The sequence below is a fragment of the Sturnus vulgaris genome, chromosome Z (genome assembly GCF_052056855.1).
Source record: "Sturnus vulgaris isolate bStuVul1 chromosome Z, bStuVul1.hap1, whole genome shotgun sequence".
In the NCBI taxonomy this organism is placed as follows: Eukaryota; Metazoa; Chordata; class Aves; order Passeriformes; family Sturnidae; genus Sturnus; species Sturnus vulgaris.
The window spans coordinates 12826342-12853845 of record NC_142283.1 but is presented as its reverse complement, the minus strand read 5'-3'; the positions used below and the strand labels follow the sequence as shown (position 1 = coordinate 12853845).

The window sequence follows — 27504 nt, the reverse complement described above, 5'->3', positions numbered from 1 at the left end:
CCGCAACCGGACCTGGTGCTTTGCGAGGGCAAAGGGGATAAAGAAATGAAGAATAAAAGGGGATACGAAAATGAAGAATAAAAGGGAGGAAAAACCCGCGCAGTCGCGGCTGCGTGGAGTGTTTGTGGCAGAGTTGGCGGCCGCGGCGCCCATGCGCGGCGTGCGGAGCAGGGCGCGGGCGGGCGGCGGGGCCGTGGGGCGGGGCGGGGCCGCTCTCGGCGGCGCCGGGCGGGGCGGGGCGGCGCGGCGGAAGCGGGCGGGCGCTTCCTGCGGGAGGGCGGGCGGCCGGGGGGCGGATGCGGACGCGGACACGTGCGGAGCGATGGCGCGGGAAGGCGCGGGGCTCTTCGCCGCCTTCCGGGTGCTCGGCCGCTTCAGCGGGCACGTCCCGCACGTCCTGCGCTATCACGGCCGCCACCGCGAGTTCTACGTGGCTGCCGCCGTCGGGCGCAGCGTCCACACCTACAATGTGAGTACGCGGCGTCCGGGTCCCCGCTCCTTTTTCCTGGCCTCCTTCCCGCTCCCCTCGGCCGTGGAGATGCCGAGGTCATGCGGGGAGATCCGCCTTTTCCCCCCCTCCGCCCTCCTCATCGTGATGCGGGAGCGTGTGCGGGGCCGCAGCGCCCGGTGCCGCGCCTGTGTAGCCGGCCGTGACCGGGAGGGAGGGAGCGAGGAGGGAAGGGAAAGTGGGAGGCTGCCGGCTAAACAGGCCGGGAGCGGGCTCGTTCAGCCATGTGAGCAGCGCTGGCCGATGCGGCACAGCCCGTCCGTCGAGAGCGCCCGGGCGCTGAATGAAGCTTTTCCTTCGTTGCATGATAAATCAAACTCACCCGCTCTGGTCTGGCGTTTGAGGGTTACGTTTTAGGGGCTGGGGACAGTCAGATCCTATTAAAACTCCCGTATGAAAACGGATGAGCATGCTTGAGTTTAGCGAGATGAAAGCCTGTGCTATTGACTCATTTTCTGCGGTGTAGAATCATAAACCCCTTAAGGTTGTAAGGGACCTCTGGAAGTCACCCAGACCAACCCGCCCCGCCAAAGCAGGGGCACCTAGAGCAGCTTACAGAGGAACGTGTCTAGGTGGGCTTGGAATGCCTCTAAAGAGTGAGACTCCGTGACTTCCCTGGGCTCAGTGAAAGCATTTTCAATGTGTAAGAAATAGTACACAGAATTGAGCTGAGTACAGTGAACACCAGAGTGCAGTCATCAGCGATCTTCTGTGCTTCTGTGGCGCCTTTTAGTGTTCACTCTTGCCAGTCTTCTTCACAGCCTTTGAAGCGGAGTAGCGATCATCACTGCGCAGTGATGCTTAGATGTTTGCAACTAAAGGAAATTCTCTGTGAACAGAGATAAAATTAGAATACAGTGTGGTTGTAGTGAAAATAAGGTAGAAGCAGAGATGATGTGGAAACAAAGGTACCCAAGCTCCTCAAGGTGTCTTTACATGTCCTTAGTTTCCTGTGCATTAGGGTAAAATACATTAGGAAGCACAACTTAACTGATGGTGGGTAGTTGTCTTTTGGCAAATGCATTGTCCATTCCTTTAGACCTGCTTTCTGTGTGTTTTTGAATAGATGGTGTTCTAAACTAGGATGAATAATTTTTCTGATTTGTTAGGTATCAAATTCATTGTCTGATCTAGGTTAATTGCTGGAATTTTAAATTTCTGTTTATACCAAATTCATTGCAACCAATCACTAAAAATGCCTTTTTAACATTTTCATTGCAGGTGAAGAAGCTTGGTATTGTTGCTGTGAGTAAGTATTCACAAATTTTTCATTCCTCTTACTTTGTTGGGTTTTTTTTTAAACATGTCTGACATCTGCACTTCACTTTCAACTCAAAAACAAGAAAATAAATTGTACTTACTAATATTTACACTGAAATATAAGGAGTCTCAGAAATCTAAAATATCAGTTCGGAAATAAGACTGCTGTTGAAACTGAAATTTAGTTTTCTTAGAGACTTACCTTTTGAACCTTCTTACCATATTGTTCTTCCAAAAACACCTCTAACCCATAAGGATTGCACAATGAATAAAATTCAATTATTAATTTATTGCATTAATTTCAGATCTCTTTTTTCTTGTTGTTTTTGTGATTATTAGAGGACTGTTATAGGAGGAAAATAATACATGAAGGAAATAGATGTGGATGCCTTCAGGGAGTGTTAGGAATTGATTGTGCTGGTAGATACAAAGGATATGAATTGATGGCTTGACAGTTACTTGGCCTTTGGTGACAAGGTGTCTGGGTGTCAGCAGCAGGGCCCACCCACGTTCCTCAACACCATTTCCAGCAGCCTGGGTGATGGGGCAGCGTGCACTCCTAGGATAAGCTTGCAGAGGATAGTTTTAGGAGGAGTAGCTGACACCCAGAATGGCAGAGTTTCAGTCAAAGGGAGCTTTTGCAAAATGTGAAGCGTGGGCCAAAGGGAGCCTTGCCAAGTTCAGCAAGGACGAGTGCAGAATCCTGCTGCACCTGGGACAGAGCAAGCTGGGAGCTGACTGGCTGCCTGGCATCCTGCTGGAAAGAACTGGGGCTGTGCTGGTGCCAGGCTGGATGTGGAGCAGCAGCCCAGGATCTGTGAGTAAGGCAGGCTGTGTGTTGAGCCTCATTAGGAATGCTTCCAGCCGATCAGGCACAGCTGTTCTCCTGCACCTCATGCTGCTGAGGCCATGCCTGGACTGTGGCACGCTGTTAGTGTGGCTCTGTGCCTTCCACAGCTCCCTTTTCTCCTGCAGGAGGCATGCTGAGGAGCAGGAACAGTGCTGGGGTCTACAGCAGGCAGCATGAAAAGGGACACTGGAGTAACTGGATCTGCTTAGTGCAAAGAAGGGAGGGATACAGAGCGAAGCCTGAGCAGCAGCTGGGTGGCAGGGCTGGGTTTGTCTGATGGTGGTAATAGAACAGAGCAGCAAAGGGCAACACCCACAGACTGCAGCCTGAGAGGGTCACAGTGGAGGGCAGGAAAAATGGCCCTGAGAGGTACAGTGGTACAGTGTAGACCTTGAGCAGAACTCCTTCCTCAGGAGTGTTCAAGACTCAGCTGGGCCGAGCTGCAGCTAGCCCAGTCTAGTACTGTGATAAACTTGGTGAGGAGCTGGTGGGATGTTGAACCTTGATTTCCAAAGGTCTCTTTCACTTGACACTTGGACAATTCAGAGGGATGCACTCTGTCTTGCAAAGTAGGCGATTTTACTTCTGTGTACCACAAAATTTTTACAGAGATGTCATATATAAAATATTTTTCATTAAGAGAGCGTCTGTAAACTTGAGAATACATGTCACACAACCAGGACTAAATTTAGATTATCAGCTATGCATTTTTAAAGCTGTAAACACATTAACCTTGTTTTCATCTTGCAAAATCATAAAAGCATTGCATATTTTGTTCTACACTCGACTACATCTTCTTACTTATGTAATCATCTAAGATTTTTGAGAAATTGAGATACAAAATTGTGAATAAAAAAAATGAGTGCTGTGCCTCTCTTTTTACAGTGCTGTTGGTTTGTCGATGTTTTGTGGCTGGTGCTCTGAACTTTTAAATTTGGGTCTGCCTAAAACTGTCTTAGCCTAAGCAGCCTTGCATACATCTCCTGTGGAGTACCAAGTATCTGTAACCTGGTTGTGAGCCTGAATAACTTCAAAGGTGCTGTGGGAAGATGTGTTCAAACAAATGAAACCTCATAAAGTGCAATCTTCTTTTATGTTCTTATTTTAGTTCCTCCTTTTGAAGCTGTGCTGCAGTACAGCAAAGGGTGTAGTTTTCTTTGTGCCTTCTAATAATTCACAGTACAAAGCACCTTTGTGGGAAGGGCTGCTGTGTGGCCATGCTAGTTTGTATCAGGTGCTCTCCCACAGTAATTTTTGACCTGGTGTTTCTCTGCAGAAGTGTAAAGCACTGTAATTAACATTTTTATTTTTCCTTGGATTGAGAGTATTATTCCCTATAGTAATTTTTTTTTTTTCATTTTTCTACCATTTGGGACCACACCAGCATTTGCTCAGTGTGGTCTGGAACTTTGTCTCCTTTACCTTTTGGGTTAATGAATTAAATATCCCAGTATTAGATACTCTTTCTGAACCAGTCGTGAGGTAGGGAATGAGATGTATACTTAGAGCATTAAATTCTCAGCATGATCAGGAGATAGGTGCAGGAGTGGGTTGCTAACTCCCAGGCCTGCAGAATAACTTAACCTAGAAAGTGTTGCTAATGCTGAGACTTATCATCTGTGTTTTCTGCCTTCACAGAGCTAACGTGTACCTTTACTTATAGAGATAATTCACTAATTTATTATTGTTTTTCAAAAGAACGACCATGTGATCTACCAATCTTGTTACTTAAAATGTTGCTACTAATGCTATGTTTTGTAGTAATATTCAGCATTCTTCTGAAATGTGTGCATGTCTCTAAAATTCAATATAATGTTCAACCAGAGGCCTTTCTTTGTGGGTCACCATGCCAAAGAAATACACTTTCTCTCTTGAAAGAGAGAAGCTTTCTCTCTTGCAAGGAACCTGAAACTTGTTTAACTTCTCTTTTGTTTGATCAACAGGTAATACTTTGCCACAAGACATCACATGTTTGGCAGCAGATCGCATGTTGGTGTTTGCTTCATACGACAATATTCTCCATGCTATTGCCAGGAACAAAGAGGTTTCTATTAACTTGCTTATTACTCAGTAGTACAAAACAGTTGTGTAGTGTTTGTGATATCAAGGCAGTTAAGTTTCTACGAATGCCTATTTCTGTAGCTGTTTGGTACCTTCAGTTTTAGGGAAACAAACTAGGAGTAAATAAGCAGTAAAAAGCTTAAACTGGGAGAATGTAAGAGCAAATTCCATAATGCTGAACTGAGTTTTGCATATTAATTACAATAATTAAGTAGCTATTTAAAGATTTTTTTAAAAATAATCAATTCATGTAAGCTAAATTAAACGAAAATAAATCATTACAAATACTTGGGTAACATATTTTTTGCCACCAGTTTTAAATATCAGATACAATTATCTATCTTGCACTTCGAGTTGTGTGGCCTTTCCATGAATTTTATTTCAACTATTTAATTTGATGTTGCTGACATCTATTAGCTGGCTTTAAGTATGATGTTAACATGATAATGTAGCTTAGCAGCTTATTGGAAGCATTTCTATTTTGAAATTATAGGTGGTTCATACCTATGAAGGCCACAAGGCAAAGATACATCTTCTGCAGCCTTTTGGTGACCACGTAATCTCTGTGGATGTTGATAATGTTCTTATTGTTTGGAATATACAGTCGGAAGGTGAGAGATTTTGTTGTTGTTGCTGCTTTATAGGATAGCACTGTTAGACATTCAGTAATTTACGAAGAAGGGTTTTTTAAAAATGCACATATTCAGAAGTAGTTTATTCTTAAAAAGGAAAATTCTCAAATGATCATGCTAGTAAATTGGTGATCTGAAGTCCTAATCTTTCAGGAATGTTTCCTGGATGGATACTGTACCATGTGCAGAGGGCCTGTAAGATTCTGTATAGATGTAAAAGAAAGAATGATTATATGAAAATTACATGTTAGTGTTCCATTTTCTCATAAAGGCTGTGATAGAGCAGCTTTGGCATTATTTCTGAGTTCCTGTAATTCCTTGATATTTACGAGACTGGGTACGACTAAATTCTAATGAATACTTTTTTGTTTGTGTCAGCATCTTCTCATGCCATTGTCAAGTGCTTTGTGAAATTGTATTTCAGTGCCCAGAACATTTTTCTTTAGAAAGCCTTCATTGGTGTGGCCAGTGTAATTCCCTGCATGCTGCTTGTCAAAAGTGTCTGTAACCAGGCTTTAGAGATTTGGAGTTGCTATAACAAACAAAAGGCATGCTAATCAGATGAGGTGTTTTGCTCAGGCAGGAGCAGGAATCTCTCAGAAAGGTATAAATCAGATATGGTTTGGTATTGCCAGTATTGTTGTAGTGGATAGACTTACAGGGAAAAAATACACCTTCAAGCCAAGAGATGTTACAATGTAAAGAAATTTAGCCTCTTCTGTTACACATTTTCTAATCCTTTCAGGTTAGAAACATAAATTACAGGATTTGAAGAATTAACTGTCTATCCTGCTTTTACTTTTAGGAAGGGATGACAAGCCTTCAGGTTTGTAGGGGTAGGCACACTAACACTGTTTCTTACTGTTTTGCAGAAGAATATCTTCAAATAGATTTTGATAAAGCCACTTTTGCAGTTTCTGCACTTCTGCATCCCAGCACCTATCTGAATAAAATTCTCCTTGGGAGTGAACAAGGAACGTTGCAGCTATGGAATATAAGATCCAAGTAAGATTCTTGGTACTTTGGCTAAACTTCATGCTCCAAGTAGTTCGATAGGCAACAAATGATACTGTTAAGTATGGAATCTTTTACTGAGTATTGGCACAGGTTTTCAGTTGGTTTATCTCCAGAAACAAAGAATGCTGCTGCTCCCTGAATGCTGATGCCTTTCAGGTTGCGTGTTGTTTACTCTCCTTGCAAAATCTCAGGGGTTGTTCAGGAATTTTTTTTTTTTTAATTTCTTGGAATCACATAGCTTTCCCATGAAATCTACTGAAATAATAATAAAAGCATGTTCAGGCCTCCCATCTTCCAATCTTGACTTTTTTGGTTGTTGTGGGTCCAAGGACGTGCTGGCAGGTAGAGTGGAGGTAATTACTAGCATGTGAGCCTTAGACTCAGATAAGAGATGTGTAGACATGCAGTTGTCTCTGAGCATGTCCCAGTAGATCATCGTGCATGATCTCAGTATTTCATTCCTACCATGAGAAGCTGCTTTTCTAAATCATGAGAGCTACGGGTACAGTGAGCTTCAGTGCATGTTGATGTTCATGCTGCAAATACCTGTTAAGTCAGCTTGCATAAATCAGTGTTTCATTCTCCTAACTCAGCTTGCCGTGATATCCCTGATATTTGTTTCATATATTCATGGCATGTAGTTATGTCACCATTGTGGTATTAATGCACAACATTAGCTTTTTCAATAAGATTTTGCCATGAATTTTATTTTTAACCTTACTTTTTAGTGTCACAGGCTTTTTTCCTTTTTATCTGACTTAGAAGAACAGAAAGCTGATGTACTCTTCTGTATAAGTACATATAGAGCAACCACTGTGTCATGGAAAATCCCCAGGGGTTAATTGATTTATGGGTTTCTTATGTTTGTTTTACAGCAAACTCTTGTACTCGTTTCCAGGATGGGGCTTAGCAATCACAATTCTTGAACAAGTTAGTATTTTTGTTATCTTTTATTTTCATATGTAACTGGTCAAGAACAGCAGGCAAAATATTGTTGTTTTAAATGACTGCAGTAAAGATGGTATGTATTCTCTCAGGTAATTCTAGTAACACACTCTTGACTGAAGGTTTATTATCTGCTCTTCCTCTGTTTCTAGTTCTGTTGCATTTGGCATCTTGTCTGTTTCATGCTCATCACATCTGTAGTCTTCACTGAACAATTCACAAATTCAAATGAATTCACAGAGTTTTCAAGATGCATGTGTATCATGAAGCTTCATTACACTGGTAGTTTTTTTGCCAAATTTGCTTTTCTTCAGAGCTTGATAAAACATAGGTTTTGTTGATTGAGTAAAAGATTTTGTAATGGCATTTGGTATAATTTTTTTTTAGCTATAAAAGTAAGTTAAAACTTATTCGTAGCATTAATGGCAGCTATGAAAGTGGTCAGCAGTTGCTTAGGATAAAACTTAAATATGTAGGGGGGTGTGGCAGGGTGTATAATGGTCTTCAGAGCTGCTGGGCCCTTAAAGTGATCTGTTTTTCAAAGAAGTACCAGCTTCTGGAAGCAGAAATTTTTCATTTCTTGCAGGCTCCAGCAGTGGATGTTGTTGCTGTTGGCCTTGTATCTGGTCATATCATCGTACATAATATTAAGTTTGATGAAACTCTGATGAAATTTCAACAGGACTGGGGTCCCATCACAGCAATATCTTTTCGTACAGGTAAATCCTAGTGGTTTTTTGGTGATAACATGTATGAAAGCACTAACACCAAGTAGAGCAGAGGAAAATGGTTTGTGATAAAATATTTCAGAATGAAATTTGTGCTGAGAGTTTTGGTTTTCAGAGGCTGAAGGTAGGAAAAGGTAGCAATAAGTAAGGGAAGTCATGCATTTTCATTGTGCTCCCTGTCTTATAGAATTTTCTTGTGTTCTTAGTGCACAGGAGGTTACATATAGCATGCTTAAAAAGAAAAGTTTGTTTATGGTGTGCCAAGAACTAACAAAATACACAATTGGTCAGAGATATTGTAATCAGTTCATCTTGCTTTAGTGTCCAAACCTACTTCTCATCAGTGTCTTTCCCTCCCAAACGATGTTAGAATGTTAATAGTTGGGTGGACACTGAATGGATTCTTAAGGGGGGAATCTTAGCTTATATTCACAGCTTTTTCTTGTCTAACAAACATGTCCTAATTATTAAAGCTAGTTACTTAAATGTTGATCCTCTCTACAGAGCTGTTGATACTGAATCTAATCTCTCATTTGAGTAATCTTGTGGATCTTAACAGAATATAGAGTGAGTGCAGACCCTGTTGAGGAAGAATGCTACTGGAGAAAACTGTGGAAAAACTTGTGAGAAGTGGAAAGAGAGCCTTTTTGTGTCAATATCTGTTGTATTTTCAAGCAAAACCTCTAGCTCTGATTGCTGAGATTTTATATATTATTTATTTTAGAGATTTTTATTGTTATCTGGTATGAAAAAATCCTGTTTTTATTTTCAGTGAGTTTTATTTCTCTTCTGATTGACATACTACAATATTTCTGTTAAAACCTGTATTATTTCTAGCACCAACTTGAGATTTCTTTTTCCTTGTGATTATAGGCTTTTCTGTTATCAGTTTTAAGATGTGACAAGTCAGTAGGGATGAGCTGAATGTCAATAAGCAAACCTTTTTCTTTTTTCCTTTGGGCAGATGGGCACCCAGTAATGGCAGCTGGTAGCCCAGTTGGGCACATTGCTTTATGGGATCTAGAAGAGAAGAAACTGATGTGTCAGATGCAAGATGCCCATTCCACAGCAATAGCTGGCATGACATTTGTCCCTGGAGAGCCACTTCTTATTACTAATGGTGCTGATAATGCTCTACGGGTGAGTTACAATCACTGCTGCTCTCAGAAACCAATGCAACAAAACTCAAGTTGCTGGTCTCAGTTGGACTGCAGTGGACTGTAGTTTAAAGATTTGCTGCTATGTTCTCATTCCTTCATTTACTGCTTTGTAATACCCTCGAAGAGCAAAGCTTTGGATCCACTTTTCTGAAACCTCACTTTCTATCCCAGTATTCTCTTAAATCTGGATCCATTTTGATAATGTTTTGGATCATAAGCAGTTGTTGTCCCTTGTGCTGCATGTCCTCTGATGCCACTAGGCATTGGTGGAGGGGCAGAATGAAAAGCTGGAAACAAATCAGTTGCTGTGATAAAAACTTACAAAGTTTGAGGGTTAAGAATGAAAACCAGTGTGTGAAGTTGGCTGCACCAGCTCCCAGATAAACATGTTCTGCTAACAAGAGGTGTAATTATTGGTGAGGCAGTGTTCAACAACCTGGATTTTGTGCTTATTTTGGGGTGCAGGTTTGGATTTTTGATGGACCTGGTGGTACAGGTCGCGTATTGAGAAGCCGAGTGGGACATAGTGCACCACCAACAAAAATCAGATATCATGGGCAAAATGGAGAGCAAATTCTTAGTGCAGGTATGAATCTCCATTCTTTTCAATCTGATTTCTTGCTGTGATAAAGAAAACGTGCAGAAGTAAGTGTCTTTGTTTTAATAATGCACTAGATTATATTTCAGGTGTTGTATAATGTATTTATGAAATATAGTAACTAGTTGACATAAACAGTGTAATTATTACTGTAACAAAGTGTTTCACCTGCGTTTTCCTGCTCTAGTAGGAAACCTGTGTTCTCTAGAGTAAAATATCAGCAAGTAAGCTGAAGAGTACTCGAAAGCAGAATAGCAAAGGAGCTACTCTTATCACCCATATTTATATATTTCACCAACGTTACACAGTCAGAGGAATTGAACATGAACAAGATGTCTGTGAAGAGGGGTCATTCTGATCATATGTGGGGCAGAGCTGTAGGAGTGAGATGTAGGCCATAGAAAATTAGGCTCCACTAGTTCTGCTATTTAGACAGTATCTGTATTTATTCTTGGACCAGAATTTTTAGTAAATACCTTATTATAGTGTTTGAAGTTGCTTATTGCTTATCTTTTACTTTTTTTGCTCAAATAGCTTATGAGTAAAGTGATGATTTTTGCCCTTCACTGCTCTGTGCTAATACTTTCTTAGGTCAAGATGGAACATTGCAGTCTTTTTCAACAGTGCATGAAAAGTTCAATAAAAGTTTAGGACATGGTAAGTATTTCAGTCAAAGAACAAACATGCGTGAAAAGAAGTCCTGAAAAGTATTTATGTAAACATTAGACTGGCCTTATTTTCACTTCAACTCTTCTATAAAAGCTAATCACCTCAGTTATTCTGCAAACTCAGTCCTTCCTGCAGTAAGTGTACTCTCAGTTTTGTTGATAATTTTAAAAAGTTATTTCTGATCCTTGCAGTGTATGTTACTTCACTGTGGGAAACACTGTGCATGATTTGTGTATTAAAAATGTTTAAAACAGTAGCTGACATTTCAGCATGTGTAATTGCAACTTTTTATCCTCTTTCCATTCTGTTCAATTGACTAAATTATTAGTCAATTCATATTTCTGGGTTTGAGTTCCTTTGATTTAGTGTAGAGTTTGACTTAAACACATCTTGCTTATCATTCTGTGGTTAAGGAAAACTTTTATTTGTGAGAGCAAGGATCAGAAAGACTGGTTTTAAGTATCTGTCTGTGTTATATATGTATTTTCACCTGTTTGAAAATATGCATAAAAATTAATTTGGGCATAAATTTGTAGTTCAAGATTCTTGAATTATTATGGTTATTGAAAGGGCTGGGTGCTGTTCATTGTTTTATATAGTCACGTCTACAGGACTGTGTTTTTAGTGATGGGGGAACTTCTGCCTCAGGATTTCAGCACAAGGTCTTGGAACAAGGAGATTGAGTAGTGAATTCACAGCTGTGGATGTAAAATACTGGTGATTTGCTCAGCATTGCATGATTTTGACAAACTCTATTAATGTTTTTAGCTCTACAAACTTAGGGAACAGTGATGTGTTTAAGCCAAATGTTTCTAAACTTAGAAGGAACTTTGCATTTTGTTAACAGTTCTTTTTAAACTATTGTTCTCAGTTCTGACAATGAGACAGAGACCCTTAATGTTTATTTTTAAGGTTCAATTAATAAAAAGAAATCAAAAAAGAAAGGCCTTAAGCTGGATACAATGGCACTCCCACCGATTACAGCCTTTGCTTCAGGTAAGCAGTCTTTGACATACGTTTCAGACTAAATGTGTATACATTATCTTCATGTATTAGTTTCATTTTTAAAGCCTCAAAACACTTGTTTTGGAAGCACATGCTATATCTAGATTATTCTGTGTCCTTTCATGAACGACTGAGTGACAGTTTAAAATTGCATTTGACTTGGTAAATTGGTAAATTGTTCCAATATTTCAAAAAGAGCATTTTATATTAAAAGATCCTCTTGGCTTGAAAATCTCCTGCATAGGAGCCAAAATCTACAGATGTATGTATTATTGCAGGCTGGAGAACCAGCAGCTAGGTGGAGGATGAAGATCTTTGTTAGCTGAGGAAATCTTAGTTACAGTTGATTTTGATAGTACACTTAGAGTCACTTTTTAAAGCTGAATTTCCAGTAATCCATTCATTTGTAATTCATTATGCAAATAATGAATCTAACTTCTTTAAGCAGAATTAGAATTATCTTCGCTTCAACAAAATGTGCTTCTTTAAATTAAAGACCTCCTCTTCAGACTTGAAATCTGTTTTGTCAAAAGTGCAGCTATTTTCTCTTCTGAAGGTGGTTTATTGCTTAGTATGTTGAAGGAGCTGGATTTACAATTTTGTGGAGCCATTTGATTTCTGTGATACAAACTGTCTGTACACACTTGTTGCAAATATGTGTGTGTATCTTTAAGATTTATATTTAAAAGTAATTAATTTTAGAAGTAATATTAGAGATGACTGTGTTTGAAGACATAAAACCTCCACTTATTTAAGTACATTTTAGAGTTGTTCCTTTTTTCTCTTTATTTCACTGGTTAAGTGAACCAGTTTGTATCTTGTTTAAATCTCTGAAGTTCTAGAAATAGCCAGTTTCAAGCTCTCAATTTTTTTTTTTTAAATTTTCAGAAAAAAAAATCAAACTTCCTCATTATTTAGATCCCTGTATATCATATTTGACTAGAAAGTTTGGATACTGAGCTTTTGATAAACAATTTTCCCGGAAATACAGAAGTATTTTGCTATGTGAAGTGGATTTAGCTCTTAAACCTGACTTTATCTGGTGGCTTCTGCTGCTGCAACAGAGGAAGAAAAAGTTAAAGACACTCAGCTGGAAATGTGTACAGATTGAGCAGTCTAAATCATTTAAACCAGTTTAAAACATTTACATTGAAATATGCAGAGGCTAAAATATGCAAAGACAAAACACAACATACAAAACAATGCTTGAGGTTTTGTTGTTAACATTTTAGTCACAGTACATTTGCACAACTGTTTGCCCAGAGGTTTTTCTGAGTGGTAGCCTTTTGAGTGTGCAACGAGAGCACTAAATATGAACTGTGCTGTCTAAAGGTACCTTAAAATATCCGGAGAGCTCAGGTTTCACTTTGGAATTATTGTTTCTAAAAGGACTCTCTGTTACCTTGTAGAAGTGGCACATCAGAGCGACTGGGATGGTATTGTTGCCTGCCATCAAGGGTATATAACCTGTACAACCTGGAACTATCAGAAAACCTCCATGGGAGCTCACAAACTGAGGCCAGAAGAATTTAGGAAGCACAAACCTATTGACGTATATGCAACAGTAAGTTTATTTAGGATAAGATTTCTTCGGATTCACACTGTATTCTATTTTGATGCCTCTTGGTACAGAACGCTTAGAATGAAAAAGCACAGTTTAGATGTGTTTTAGTTGCTTGCAGAGCACTTTCTGCAAGCTCAGTGTGTTCAGTGAACTGGTTTGTAATGCTTATAGTCTTAGGAAAAATTTTTATTTTTCTCTAAACATGCAGGTTATCTGTATGCCTGTGATAATTAACTTACTCTGAAAACGCAGATTGCTGAAGACTGGGCTTTTTTGGCAGTACAGGGAAATGTGTTTCCAAATTGCAAGGAGGATGTTACCTCAAAAATCCTTTAGGACTTCACCTGGATATGATGACATTGTTTCAAACACATAGTGGTGGAGATAAAAATGTTTGCTGAGGTTTTCCAGCTTTTTAAAGGAGCAATTACTGTGGCACACCTCTTTTGCTAGAGGTTCATCCAACTCCTGTGTCTTGTGATACATATTTTTTTGACATTATGCTTAGTAGTTAGGTGATAGATAAATGAAATTGTAAATACTCTATTTTCTTTTGACTACTAGATTCTTTGAACCCTAACTTTCCAAAGACGTCTACACAATTTTTTCTTTGTTTCTTCCTATTTAAACTCTGTGTGACCTCCCCCTAATTTGGGAGGGTATTGGTGACACGGCCAATGAAAGAGGCATGCAGTTGCCCTGCTTACACTCTGTCTTAAGGACTGAATTTGTGGATATCTTTACTGTTTAATTTACAGTGCTGATATTATTACCTATGGCTTCTGATGGATGTCACTAAGCTAGGATTTCATTACCTTTCATTGCCATTTTTATTGCTCGTTGACCATTTGCTCATTTTAAGAGCTGCTTCCTCTGCTTTCTTGAGATGTAATTTGTTTGTTCTGTGCAGTTTTCCTCAAAGGACATGTTAGTGTTTTGTATTCCTGATATGCTGTGTACCTGTAACAACTTCTCTAATTGATAGACACCTAAAGAATGGTTTTCACAGGTGCTTTGTTTTGTTGATTAATTGTTTTTTTATTCCCTTGAAAGGCAGTTGACATTACCTCCTGTGGTAACTTTGCTGTAATTGGGATGTCAACAGGACAGGTAGATGTGTATAACATGCAGTCTGGCATTCACAGAGGCCGTTATGGCAAAGAAACAGGTAAGAACTCCTAAACTTCCAAAATACTTAACAGGGGGCACTTAACAGAATAGCAGTCAACTGGTGTTCTGTCATCATGAAAATTTAACGAAGGTTCTGAGTTGAATTTGGGATGCATTTCAGTTTTTCTAATCATGCTGCACTGTCCTATCTTGCAGTCAGAAACCTGGCTTGAAGGATAGGAACCTTGATAATTATAACAGCTCTGATGTTAGCATATCCTTGATTTTATTTAACACAAAATTATCAGTTACCACAATGGTTAGCACTGAAATGATATGCTCTGGCCTCCACTCTTTTTGAGACAGTTACATTTCCAATACTTGGCTTCTTGTTTTACAAGGTTCTATCTCTTAATATTTTCCCTGCTTAGAAATGAAAGAATGTTTCATGTGAATGAAAAATTGAAGTCCTAAGCAAGTTCAGTTCTTTGCATACGGTGTTATTTTTAATTACCCAGCTGCAAATTTAGTAATGTGACAGTGCTCTGACATTTCCTTTTAAAGCTGCATACATGTATATTTCACAGAATCAGTACAGAATCACTGGGTTGGAAGAGACCTTCAAGATCGAGTCCAATGTCATGCCCTGTACTCTCATGCATGGTTTTTTGGCACTCGTGGTCTGAATTTTTAGTTTTAAAAAGAAGAGTCTTGATGAGCCCCTAAGGCTTACTGGATTTCTAACAGCCATCTAGCTCAGCAAACATGAAGTGGTCTCTTTATAAAATCATTGATGGATAGTGGGATGAATTTTCTAATTTTGCTTACTGGCCAGTAGCTCTAGGCATAGATTAAGAAATAAAATTGATCCAAAGCTAGAGGAGCTACATCTTGTCTTTACACTGCAGTGCAAATAGCTTTGGGAAACTCCCAGATTTTGTGCCTAAACTGAAACTGTAAATTTTGTCTGGAGTGGTAGGTCCTCTTGGAGGTATTCCTTATGTGATTCAAGAAGTCCCTCAAATCTCACAGTCACAATAAGTTCACCAAACTGAAAGCAGAAATAAGAGCCAACACTCAGCTTCAATTGCACTTCTTACTTGTATCATAGGTGTTTCCTTGAAATCAATTTGTTTTCTGTAGAGGTAAAAAAAAAAAAATTAGAACGCTGGAGCATCTTGTCAAGTGGCTTTCAAATTGTCATATACTTGCTGATCATTTGTTGCAGTCAGGCAAAGACAAATTGGTGTTTGGCATTCAGCTGATTTCTGTGTTAAGTTTAAATTCTGAAATAATACTCTCTTTTCTCTTGATTTGCAGCACATGAAGGGGCCATTAGAGGGGTAGCAGTGGATGGCTTGAACCAGCTGCTAATCACAGCTGGTAGTGAAGGATTAATTAAATTTTGGAAATTCAAAATGAAAGATCTGGTTTATTCCACTGAACTTTCTTCTTCTCCAAGTGGAATTCTGCTTCACAGAGATAGGTAAGAAACTGAAGTTACTTCATGTGCATATAGTTTGGTGAACATACTTATCTAGAATGGCAACTAGTATTTTTAATTAGAATACATTAGAATTTGTATTTCTAATGCTTTGAAATACAACTGACTCGTAGACAGAGAATGACAAGACATTTTATTAGACTGAAGGAATGTAACACTTGTTATTTTTAGGATAAAAGATACCTGGAGCAATGTTAGCATGTTTTTATTTTTTGTCTCTTGAATATTCCCTGTCATGTGTGTTGTTGTTTCTTGGCAGTGGTATTCTGGGAGTTGCCTTTGATGACTTCACTGTTAGTGTTTTGGATATAGAAACCAGGAAGATTGTCAGGACATTCTCAGGACACCATGGACAGATTAATGATATGGTAATTGTTAACTCATTTTTTTGTAACAGGTGACATAACACAGATATTTAACAGATTTTGCAGATGGTGGATTTCTCTGCATGTATTAAATCATTGTGTATTATGTTCAGCTGTGAACAGTAAAGCTTTAGTTCATCTCCACAGCACTTTTAGCCATGTTAGTTTGTTAGTTTGAAAATGTAAAGTGGTCAAACTGCCATCTGTTTTTTTTTAACGTGCTTTGTGATTCAGCTATAACTTTGCAAAAAGCTGATTTGGGAGTCAAACAAAACAAAGGGCTGGGAATAATGAAACTGCACTGAGAAGCAAAATTTTGCAGAAGTCTCAGCTGAGAAAAGATGAGCAAGCTGAAAACAGATCTGAGATTATGCAGCACATTGATAATTCCTTATTTACATCTTATGTAATAATTCATTGTAGTGTTCATTGAAATAGTTTTTAGCTTCAAATTTATTTATAAATGCTACTAAAATAATGTTTACTTGATTTTTTTCAAATTTATGCTTAGAAATAGGTTTCCACCATGAACATAAAAGTGAGGACTGAAGTGCTTTTACTAGTAGTTAGACATGTCCTGTGTTTTATGTTTGAACCTGTTCTTAAAAAACTACTGTTTTTGTTCTTTCCTCATTTTCAGTAGTGTATTGTCAGTTTTCATTTACGACCATACCACTTCACCTAGGTTTTAGGGAGCAGTCTAATCTTGTCAGGGCCTCCTGTGGGGGGACTGGCTTATTGGTTTTTCCATTAAATTGACTATTTTATTTTAGACTTTCAGTCCTGATGGTCGTTGGCTGATAACTTCATCAATGGACTGTTCCATTAAGACTTGGGACCTTCCCTCTGGATGGTGAGTCAGTATAAAAACACAGAGCAGAAGAAATAATCCCTTTTCTGATAAATGGCAGTAAGCCTTCTGGCTTGATTATCTGTCACCAGATGTGATATTTGAAGTTGCACATAATATAACAGCTCTGCCTGCTATTCTAATTGTGTCCAGTGCTAGCAGTGCATGTCTTTTTCTGGGTCTACAGAATAACACTGTCTGAAGATGTGTTGATGACACCTGGAGTTTCCATGTTGTGTGAATGAGTGTGAATTTGTTCTTTGTCTGGAAGAGACACTGTAGTCTAAAGGGCAAGAGATTGCCTATGGTGCACTGCACTGTGGTATGCTGAAGTGTTCATAGGATCACAGAGTGATTGGAGTTGGAAGCCAAGATCTAGTCCAGCTGTCTTGATGTGGAAATGAACTTTTTTCATTAGGTCAGGTTACTAAGAGCTCCAGCTTGGCATTGAACGCCTGCAGGCTGAGCCAAGCACTACTTGTTTATGCAACCTGTTCCAGTGCCTCAACACCCTCAATCATAAAAAAACCTCTGCCCTATATCCAATCTAAACCCATGGCTTTTCATTTTAAAGCTGCTGCCCCTTGTCCTGTCACCACAGGCCCCGTTAAAAAGTATCTCTCAATGTTCCTTGTAAGCTCCCTTTAAGTTTTGAAAGGCCACAGGGTTGCCTCCCCCAGAGAACTTCTGTTCTGGGTGAAGAACACCAGAGTTCTCTCATTTTCCTCTTAGAAAATGTGTTCCATGCCTTGAGTCATTTTCCTGGAGCTGCTCGAACTTCATGTGTGTCTTGTGCTGGGGGTCCCAGAGCTGGATGCAGTCCTCCAGTTGGTTTTCTAAAGAGAAGCCTGTTTTCGCTCACATTCATTTTAACAACACAATATGGTTTTACATCAGTTATATTTTTCATTTGTTTGTACTTGCATCTGCCAAAAACACTCTCTTGTGATCCACTCTGAGTAGTCGTCTCCCAGAATAAAGTTTGGCTGAGAAGTAGGCAAGTACACACAAGAAGTTCAGGAGTCCAGGAAAAAAACAAGCTCAGAAATAACTTTGCGTTCTGCCAGTGCATTCTTTCAGCAGCACATCAGATGGATTTTTGGGTTTATTTTGTAATTTAAGGTAGTGCTGTGCAGTGTGCAGCTCTGGTGGTTGTGCCTGGAGCTGAAAGGTTTCATTCGGGTTGATTATTTCTGTTGACATGTTCTCATTTTACTACCAGAAGTGCATTGTTCTTGCATGGTGGGAGCTGCTAGTCTAAAATAGGACAGGATGGACATTAAGTGTCTTCTCTCCAGTATAAATGGGAAGGAAATTAGCAGACTAGTCTTTGTATTTCCAACACTCTTTCCCTTGCAAAGTAATATGCCTACAAAAAATTGCAGCATTAATTAATATCCATTTCTTCTATTTTTCATTTCTTCAGTAACATAATACTTTGCAATAAGACTTTATTTATAATGTTTTTCAAAGGAGTCTGACAATAGTTTTCTTCTACATGTAAAAAAGTTAAATATTTTGTCTCTTGTCTCTGAAATTCAGGTCAAGCTGAAATCTAGGCAGGTAAATGACAAACCCTGGTTTTAAATGTAATTAGGTTAAGCTATTCTTCCAGTAAAGGCAAGGTTTTCCCATAACGATAGGCAGAAGAGTGTATTGAAAAGGAGGAACAGCTTTTAATAAAAGGCCTGATGCTTGCTTTACCTCTGTGGCTCATAAATAGAAAAAACATCTCATGAAATGTGTGTTCTAAAGCCTCAGCGTTGATATTGTTCTTACAAAAAAATAGAAAACATGTTTCTAGAATCCAGCATTACAAAAACTACCAATTGATTTTAATAAATGGTCTGACATCTATTAAATGGACATCTGTTTTTACTTGGGAGTGGTGCTTAACTGTCCTTATTTAGTGTAATGCAGGTATTCCTAGTGCATGTTTTTAATGTAAGGCTTTCTTAAAACTGGGAAAAAAAATTTCGAACTTGTGCAAAGAAAGTTACAAGCAAGAGCCCTGGCATTATGCAGGTATTTCTTTCTGCAGTGGAATCAGGGGTATGAGCTGACTGTTCATAGTTTGGATGGAGCCCTTGAGAAAAAACAGCATAAGAGACCTGTTAAATGTGAACTCAACATTATACTTTCCATTGTCTCAGTTTTAGTTAGGCAGGAGGCATAAAGATAGATGCCTTTAGCCCCAAGGCAGGATTCATTTAGCTTTTTGTGTAAAAATTACAAATGTGTCTTATTTCCTGTAGTAGATTGATCCCTCCTTCTCTCAAGCCTGTAAGTTTAATAATGATTCAAGTTCAGTCGGCAAAAAAACTTAATTTCATGTTAATTTTTTTTTTTTTTTAGTTCTTGGTGGTTGATTTAGTGAACAGAATTTCTCAGTTACAGTTATGGATTGTAAGGATAAAAAGATGGATTTGAAACTAGGAAAAAGTATCTCGGATAATTTTTTCTCACCATTATGCACTGTGTACAAAATGTATCTGATATAAGTTTGGGATTTATGGGTTTAGTGTTCATATATTTTATATTAAAAGTGATGAATGATCTTTCTCGTACCTGAGATTTGCAACATGTCTAAGAACATGCATAGGGAATAAAATACTCCATTCAGGTAAAAAAGGCTTTTGTTTTTGACACACTCTCAAACCATCACAAGAGTGCTCAGTATCTAAGAAAAGACATCTCACAAGATTTTACATTTTAAACTGCTGTGTTACATCAATATTTTTTCTATTCAGATGTGTGCAGATAAACAAGTTTTTGTTGAGAATTTCTCTGTTGTGTTTTTTCTCCATAGCCTCATAGATTGTTTTTTGGTAGACTCTGCAGCTGTGAGCCTTACTATGTCCCCTACAGGAGATTTTCTGGCTTCAGCACATGTGGATGATCTTGGAATTTATTTGTGGTGAGTTTGTAATCTGTTTCTACACAGAATTTAGGACGGGACAGAGTTCTTTTAATGACCTTTATTGCAAATAGAGAATTGCCCTGTGAAATATCATCTCCAGTGTTTTGTCTTCTCTGGTTCTAATTAGGACAGGTGTTCTGTATTGCTCTGATTCATGAAAGTCATGAAATTTCCACAGTTAAATTGCTTATTCGGGTAGTTTAAATGATCTCTTGTTTTAAAAATGTTTCTTACTCTTAAGAATTCCTGTTCTGCCATGTGTAAAGTTTTTCCTAGGTTCCATTTCCCCCACCGCTTTGAAATGTCTTTTGTTCAAATAGTGTTTCTTTCTGAAGTGCTTTTCTTGTCCTGAGACTTCTGAGCAGTATATGAAAGTTGTGATTATTTCTCTTTATTAGTGATAAATGAGCACAAAAGTAAAATGTTCAGTTTCCTCCTGATACAGCTTTAAACCAAGTGACTGTTCAGGTCCAGTACTGAAGTAACACACTGTTAAAATGGCTTGGGTCTTTTTCCCATTCAGTTGACAAATTATTTCAGGTTATATATGTTGGCTGTAGTTTTACCTGAGGAGTGTTCAGTTGTTAGCCCTTCCCGTGATTGAGTAAAAGTTCTTAACCTTGTAAATAACAGTAGATGTTCTTACCTAGCCCTGGTTTGTATTGACAAAAGAAGCAATTTGCCAGAATTATTTGTGTGCATGTTTTCAAACCTGAAGAAAATTTGCAGAGTATTATCTTAAAATCCTGTGAAAGCAGGATGAATCTTTTATGTTTGCATGATGCAACGTGCATAATGTGTTCAGCCTGGAGGCTCTGGGGAGACCTTAGAGCCTCTTCCAGTGCCTAAAGGGGCTCCAGGAGAGGTGGGGAGGGGCTTTGGACAAACGCCTGGAGTGACAGGAAAAGGGGGAATGGCTTCAAACTGCAGAAGATAGGTTTACATTACACATTGGAAAGAAACACTTGATTGTGAGGATGGTGGAAATGGTGGAACACTTGTGACAGGTTTTTTGGCCATCAGGACCAGGGCAGTTATTGCCCTGTCCTGGGTACTGGTTGAGGTCAAAGTTCAAATTCTTTATTTAATTCTGGGCCCCTCACTTCAAGAACATTGAGGTCCTGCAACCTGCAATTATGTTCTTGGCAGTAATGCTTGAACATAATATTTGTATTTCAGATGTTCATGTCTTTGCCACACTTAGTTTCCTGCTTATCTCGTAGATGATGATACCTAATCATGAATAGACCCTGGTGAACTGCCATGCTGCAGCAGTATTAGACTGTGGTATAAATTATATCCAAAGTAATTGTTCTCAGTTATTTGGAGATGCCTTTAAAATGCCTGTCTGATTTTTTTCAGGTCAAACCGTTCTTTGTATTCACTTGTGTCATTGCGGCCCCTTCCTGCAGATTTTGAACCATCTTTGGTGACACTCCCCAGCACCTGTCCCATGCAAGGTAATCCTCAGATTAAAGTGTATTTTATTTTTCCCTTGCAGTTTGTTCCCCTGCTTGTTTGCCATAGATTCATTGTGATTGTCTTGTTGGCAAGAGAATTGAGTTCAGCTGACCTGGCATGTGCCTGTGTGAAAGAAGAGCCTAAGTGGAATTCTTTTCTAGATTAATATAAGTGATTGTGCCTGAGAAGTCCTCTAGATGGAGATCTTGTCTGCCCAAATTTGGAGTGCCTGCATTTGCATCTCCATCTGGAGGAGAAACACACCTAGCTGTTGGCCACTAGAACATAGCTCATGATGGTGGCTGCCTTAGCAAGCACATACTTGCTTTACATACTTAAATTAGGGAGATGGGAATTCATCCCAGAACTTGGAATGTTTTTGTCCTGATGCTGGTTGAAAGCTTTAATCCACTTTGTGTCTTTGGCACATGTAAAGTTCATGTTTAGATGCTATGGGCTTTTAATGGATTACATTCCTTTGTTGTTTCAGGCTTGTCTATTAGATTCATTGGTTTAGCCAAGTAATATTTTACAAAAAGAAAGGAAAGTAGACATGTTTGTCAAGACCACAGAGGAAATCAAGAGAAAATCGAGTGACTGACATTATAACTTTTCTTGTGGGATGTTGTGCTGTAATGTTGAGATTTTCTTCATTTTTATGTGCCATTTCAGTCATACCTGTGAAGAGGTTGTGATGAGGTAGTGAATATAGTGCAAGGATTTAAATGCAAGGATTTCACAGCTTTATAACTTAGAGACTAAAATTACGGTGTATATACAGTTTGAACAACGGATTACTGTCAATATTTCGTTTTCTCTGTAAACTGCTCTTATGCAATTTCAGTCAAATCTTATCAGTCTTTAAAAATTTGGTTATTAAATTCTGCATTTTGGCTATAATCTTTTAAAATTATTTAATGCTTCGTAAGGCTGATACAGATTGTTTCTGTAGCTTTTCAGCTCTGTATTATGTTAGCACCTATGTCTATAACTATTATACATTTATTATTCAAAAATTGCAGAAAATATAAAAGGGTTGGGCTTGATTTTTTAAAAAAAATGAATGTGGAGTATGAATGTTCATAAAAGATATCTGTTTCTACAAGATGTGGATATGTCAGGAGATGAAGAGCCATGTGATGAAATGATAGAATATGTCTCACCTGAGCAATTGGGAGAGCAGCTGGTGACCCTTTCCTTGTTACCAGAATCCAGGTGGAAAAATCTCCTCAACCTAGATATTATCAAGGTACTGAAACTGTGCAAAAAATAGCATGCATTCATATATTTTCCCTATTTCTATGAAATGCATTACCTCTTCACAAAACTTGATCCTGCTTTTCAGGTATTTTTCAGTATTTTGCAGTAGAAGTCTATGTGGTGCTTTTCACAGTTCCTGGGATTTGGGAGAGGGGCTGTTTTTCTGCTGAATGGTAGCTCCATAATTAGTAGTAAAAGGCTTTACTTGTGTATTTACTTTTCAGTTAGTCTTTAGAGTTTTCACAGCATTTTAAAAATTAAACTCTTGACAAAATATTCCCACATGTTCTTACTATGATGATAATGATTTTAATTCAAATATCTAATTAACAGAAAAAAAATAAACCAAAAGAGCCACCAAAAGTTCCAAAGTCAGCACCTTTCTTCATCCCAACACTTCCTGGTCTTATACCCCGATACATTCCACCAGAGGAGGAAAATGATACACAGGTAAAAACAAGAATAAATGTAATTATGTTTATGTAGTGTATTTTAAAAGAAATCTCAAATTCTTTTTAGTGTTGTGTTAAATCACTGGATTCTAAAATACCAGTTTTAACTCACTACATTATTGCTTTATTTCTAACAAAGCTTAATTCTCTCAGTAAATAAAAAAAAAAGAAAGAAAAATAAAGTAATTGAATTATAAAAATGTATTTGCATATTCATGGATGTATTGCTGTGCTTTTGTGGTCTAGTCGAAGGTGGTAAACCTTGGGGTACTGGTGCAGAAATCTGATTTCTACATTCATCTTGAAGAAGCCCTGAGCACCAATGAATGTAAGTTAACAAAATATTTCACTTAAAATGTTGAGCTGCTTTTATTTTTATATATGTGTGATTTCTAATGTCAGAATTAAAACAGATGTGGTGAAAAAAATACACATAGTACAGTATAAGAGGCAAAGAAAATGACTTAATACACAGATAGCCAGACTGGATCAAAGATCCATTGGTATTGCAGCTTGTCTGCAACATGGAACCCAGTTCTGGCTTAAATCTTTATGGAGAAAGAAGGTTGTGTTCCTAAGATCATTAACCTTTTTAAAAAACTGTGATATCACCCAGAAAAGGTGCTATGTGTTATTACTAGGGAAAGGAAGGAAAGAAGAAAAGGATTGATTTGGTAAGGAACAGCCTGGTAATTAAGTGGAATGGGAAGAACTTAGTGTGCCTAGCAAGTTCTCCTTTCAAGGGCTACTTCACAGACATTCAGCAAACTTACAGTGTTAATTCATTGCCCTGTAATTTAAAGCTGAAGAAGAAATTAATGATCAAAAAATAAGGTTCTTGATTTCTTTGAACACTCAGTTTGTTTTGAAATCCAATCACCTAAACGACCTGTGGAATGTACCAGCTCTTTTTCATGTTTATCTTGTGATGCTACAGAATCACTGAAACTTAATTTTTTTAGATGATTGCTAATATAGCTGACTTGGAAATGTGAATGGACACAAAGCAGTTCTGTTGGGAATTTTTACCCCTGCTTAAACTCTCTTGGGATGACCAGCTTATTCATGTGCACTTAAAATATTTTGTGTGCAGAGCTTCATTATCTATCACCTACAGAACGGGGTGTGGTTTTATGCCTTATTTTTAGTATTTCGATTGACAGTGTTCTCTTAAAGTGCCTCAGAGCCTGTCTTGGGGTGACTCAGAAGAGGTGAATCCAGGGAACAAATGCACTGTGATGCATACCTTTTCCATGTTGTTTATCAACTTACAGGTTCCATGATTTATTTGTTTAATGTAATAAAAAAATATATGTAATGCATCTGTTTAGTACTGTTAAAACCGGTTATATTTAAAACTAGCTAATGATTTTCTGTAGGAATCAAATACTCATTTATACCACCCGAGGAATATTAGTCAATGCCTAACACTATTAGTTACCAGGAAGTTGGTCTTCTTAGCAACTTCTTAGCAAAAGAAGTATTAATCAGCTACATTTTAAAAATGTTATAACTATCAGTTGCATTTCCAACCAAACATACTTTTGCTGCTTCATTTTTAAAGCAAATGGATGGAATCCTCATAGGTCATCAGGTAGGATGGTAGAAATCTTGAGAAGAAACAATTATGAAGAGAAAGAAAGTTTGTCAATTGCATGTATTTCTACTATGGAGAAGATTTTCCCCTAGCACCCTCCAGCATAAGGCATTCACTTAAAAAAAGTAGTAATTTTGTTAGATGCACTAGAAGATCTCTAGTTTTGATTAATGTCAACTAGAGTAAAGATGGCTGGTAAAAGCAGCTTCTCTGTCTGTCAGAGTGTGTTCACAGTTAATGACTCAAAATCTCAAGTATATACATTGTTTCTGCCAAGAGATGTGAAATGACAATGTTGTGTGGTTAATTAGAAATTTTGTTTAACTTAAAAGACACAAGAGGGAAAAAGTGAAACAAATACAAAGATGTTACTTGTATTCTCAATTACAAATGAAGTGCATCTGTACTTCTAGTATGTGGTGGTAAAGTAAATTAAAGATGGGAGACATTTTGTTGAAAACAAAAAACAAGAAAACAGTAAAAACTTGAAATTCATAGTCACTGCTTAAGAATTTTAGAATAAGCCTGTTTTGTGAAGTATCTGTTAGATTCTGTTTTGCAGATGCTACTGATAATGTATCTGTCAATTTTCTAATACAGATGAAGCTCCACTTGACTTACTGAAAAGCTTGGGGCCATCTAATATTGAGGTAGAACTACGGGGTTTGGCCCCTGAAGGTGGGGGCTCAATGGAGGTGATGCTGAGCTTTCTGAGAATGATTGAGATGATGCTGAACAAGAAGTACAACTTCGAACTCACTCAGGCATACCTGGCACTATTTTTAAAGGTAACAATTTTCTTATTTATTTCTTATTTCTTATTTTCTTAAAATTTATGTTAGTCCTGTTTAAAATAATGGTTATGCAGGCATAAGTTGTCTGCTTAAATTATCTGAAGGGATTTTGGTTGAGATAGACATTTTAAAACCAAACTGAATGTATTGGATTATTTGTCAACTCATTTGGTAACAGTCAAGAAAAACTTGCAAAGCAAAAAATGCTGTGAAGAGGCCCCTGCCAGACAGGTTTTGTTCTAGTATTACTTACTCAGAATTGGTTTAAATTTTTTGTAACATCCCTAACTTCTTAGTGGTTGTTAGTTGTTAAACTAAGGTATGCTGTGTCTTGAATAGACAAAGAATTTAATATATGATGGTTGGGAACTAAATTAGACATATGTTGGATTTATCACTCGACATTGCAAGCCTGGCTGACTTTACTTTCCCTGTCAGTGGGCTGCCTTTCATGTGTTGAGTACGGCAGAGATAATGAAATTACTCCAGGGCGTATGCAAGTTAGAAACTCACTCTACTGAAGCACAGTAACAGTTACTCTTAGAGACAAAGTGGTTCTGTGGAAAATTGAGACCGTTCTGAGGTATAAGTGCTTAGGATGCTCTGATTTATGAAATCATGTGAAAGCAATTAGTAACAGTTTACTTGGAAAATATTGTTGTAAACATTCAGACACATGTAACACCAGGGCCAGTGCCTCACTACATTCACAGTAAAGAATTTTGTCTTATATCCAGACTGAACTTACTGTCTTTCAGACTAAAACTCAGTATCAAGGCTCCTAGATTTAAATTGTAGCCTGGAAAATAAATATTCCATCCATTAAGTGGTAATAATTGTTGTAAGATGAGAAGGTTTCTCTTCCTTCTGCTTTAACAAGGTTGCTGTTTGTCACATAAGGAGACCTCATCCATCTCTATTGCTACAGTGTGTGCTGGCATCATTCTTCTTGATGTGTGCAACATGGATAATTAAAATAATAATCCTGATTGACCTTAGCACCTCTGTCTAGCCTTTCTAGCCTAAAGAGGAATTTGTGATGCAGGTCAGAAAGGGGAGAAAGTTACCCTCTTGGGAACTGTGGGATTAGAATAGATTCATCAGCCTTGCCAGAAGGTGATCTGGTAAAAACACAACATATTTCAGACATTTTGCTGCTTATCCGATTAGTATGTGAAAAATGGCTTGTAAAGACTAGCAAAAGGGAAGCAGTATTAAATAGAGGAAATTAATTGAAGGAAAAGAAAGAGTTCTTTCCTTATTTGGGACATTTCCTGGAAGCAAAGTATTGGAATTGAATGGGGAAAACAGTCTTCTGATTTTTTTTTTAATCTGTATTTGCTTCACTAACTGCTTGTTTTTAATTTTCAGTTACATCTTAAGATTCTCTCATCAGAGCCAAAACTCATGGAAGAATTATCCAAATTGTCAATGCAACTTGAGGAAACTTGGATTCACTTGCGGGCTCTCTTCAATCAGAGTCTGTGTGTTTTAACATACACGAAAAGTGCTTTGCTGTAAAATACTTCAGGGTTTTGTCTGCATAAGATTTCACTCAGAGTAATAGTACAATTTATTACCAAAAATACTGTATTCCAAAAAATCACTCTGGGTCTTGGAATCGTAGAATCATTGAGGCTGGAAAAGACCTCCAAGACCATCAAGTCCAAACTTCTGCTGGATACTACCCTGTCCACTAAGCCATATCACAAAGTGCCAGACTACTCATTTATTTTAGTACTTCCAAGGGATGGGGATTCCACCATCCTGTTCCAGTGCTTGTCCTGGTGCTGTATTTTATACATCTACATAGGGCAGAGTATTTTAGAACATGCATAACTGCCTATTTTTGTTCACTTCAGCTGGAGAAAAAATTATTACGTGCAGCTAAAGAATTTGTTGTGTTGGTCTGTGCTGTCCATGGACGGACATTTGGATTCAAGGCCCTGAGCAGCCTGGCTTTGTGGAAGGTGCCCCTGTCCTGGCAGGGGTTGAAAGGAGATGATCTTTAAAGTTCCTTCCAACCCAAGCCATTCAATGATTCTGTGATTCTATGGCTACATAAAATGTAGTTCACAATGAAGAAATTACTTGTGGGGCAAAAAAAAGAAGTGGGAATGTAACTTCCATCCAGGAGACCAAAAACTATATTGTTCTTAATAAAGTCATTGTTGATGCAAAAATGAAACAAAAA

General features: G+C 38.1%; 1 protein-coding gene across 1 annotated transcript; it reads left to right on the top strand.

The window, feature by feature from the left end:
- Positions 1-236: 236 nt before the first annotated feature.
- WDR36 (WD repeat domain 36) lies at positions 237-27504 on the top strand. Its single transcript, XM_014877317.2, has 23 exons — positions 237-469; positions 1730-1757; positions 4562-4662; positions 5173-5290; positions 6184-6316; positions 7204-7258; positions 7860-7992; positions 8966-9141; positions 9627-9747; positions 10351-10416; positions 11341-11424; positions 12843-12997; positions 14051-14165; positions 15428-15593; positions 15871-15979; positions 16750-16829; positions 19636-19743; positions 21109-21206; positions 22314-22456; positions 22801-22917; positions 23166-23247; positions 25117-25304; positions 26682-27504. The coding sequence occupies exons 1-23, from the start codon at positions 323-325 to the stop codon at positions 26829-26831; spliced, it is 2673 nt and encodes an 890-aa protein (XP_014732803.2). The 5' UTR covers positions 237-322; the 3' UTR covers positions 26832-27504.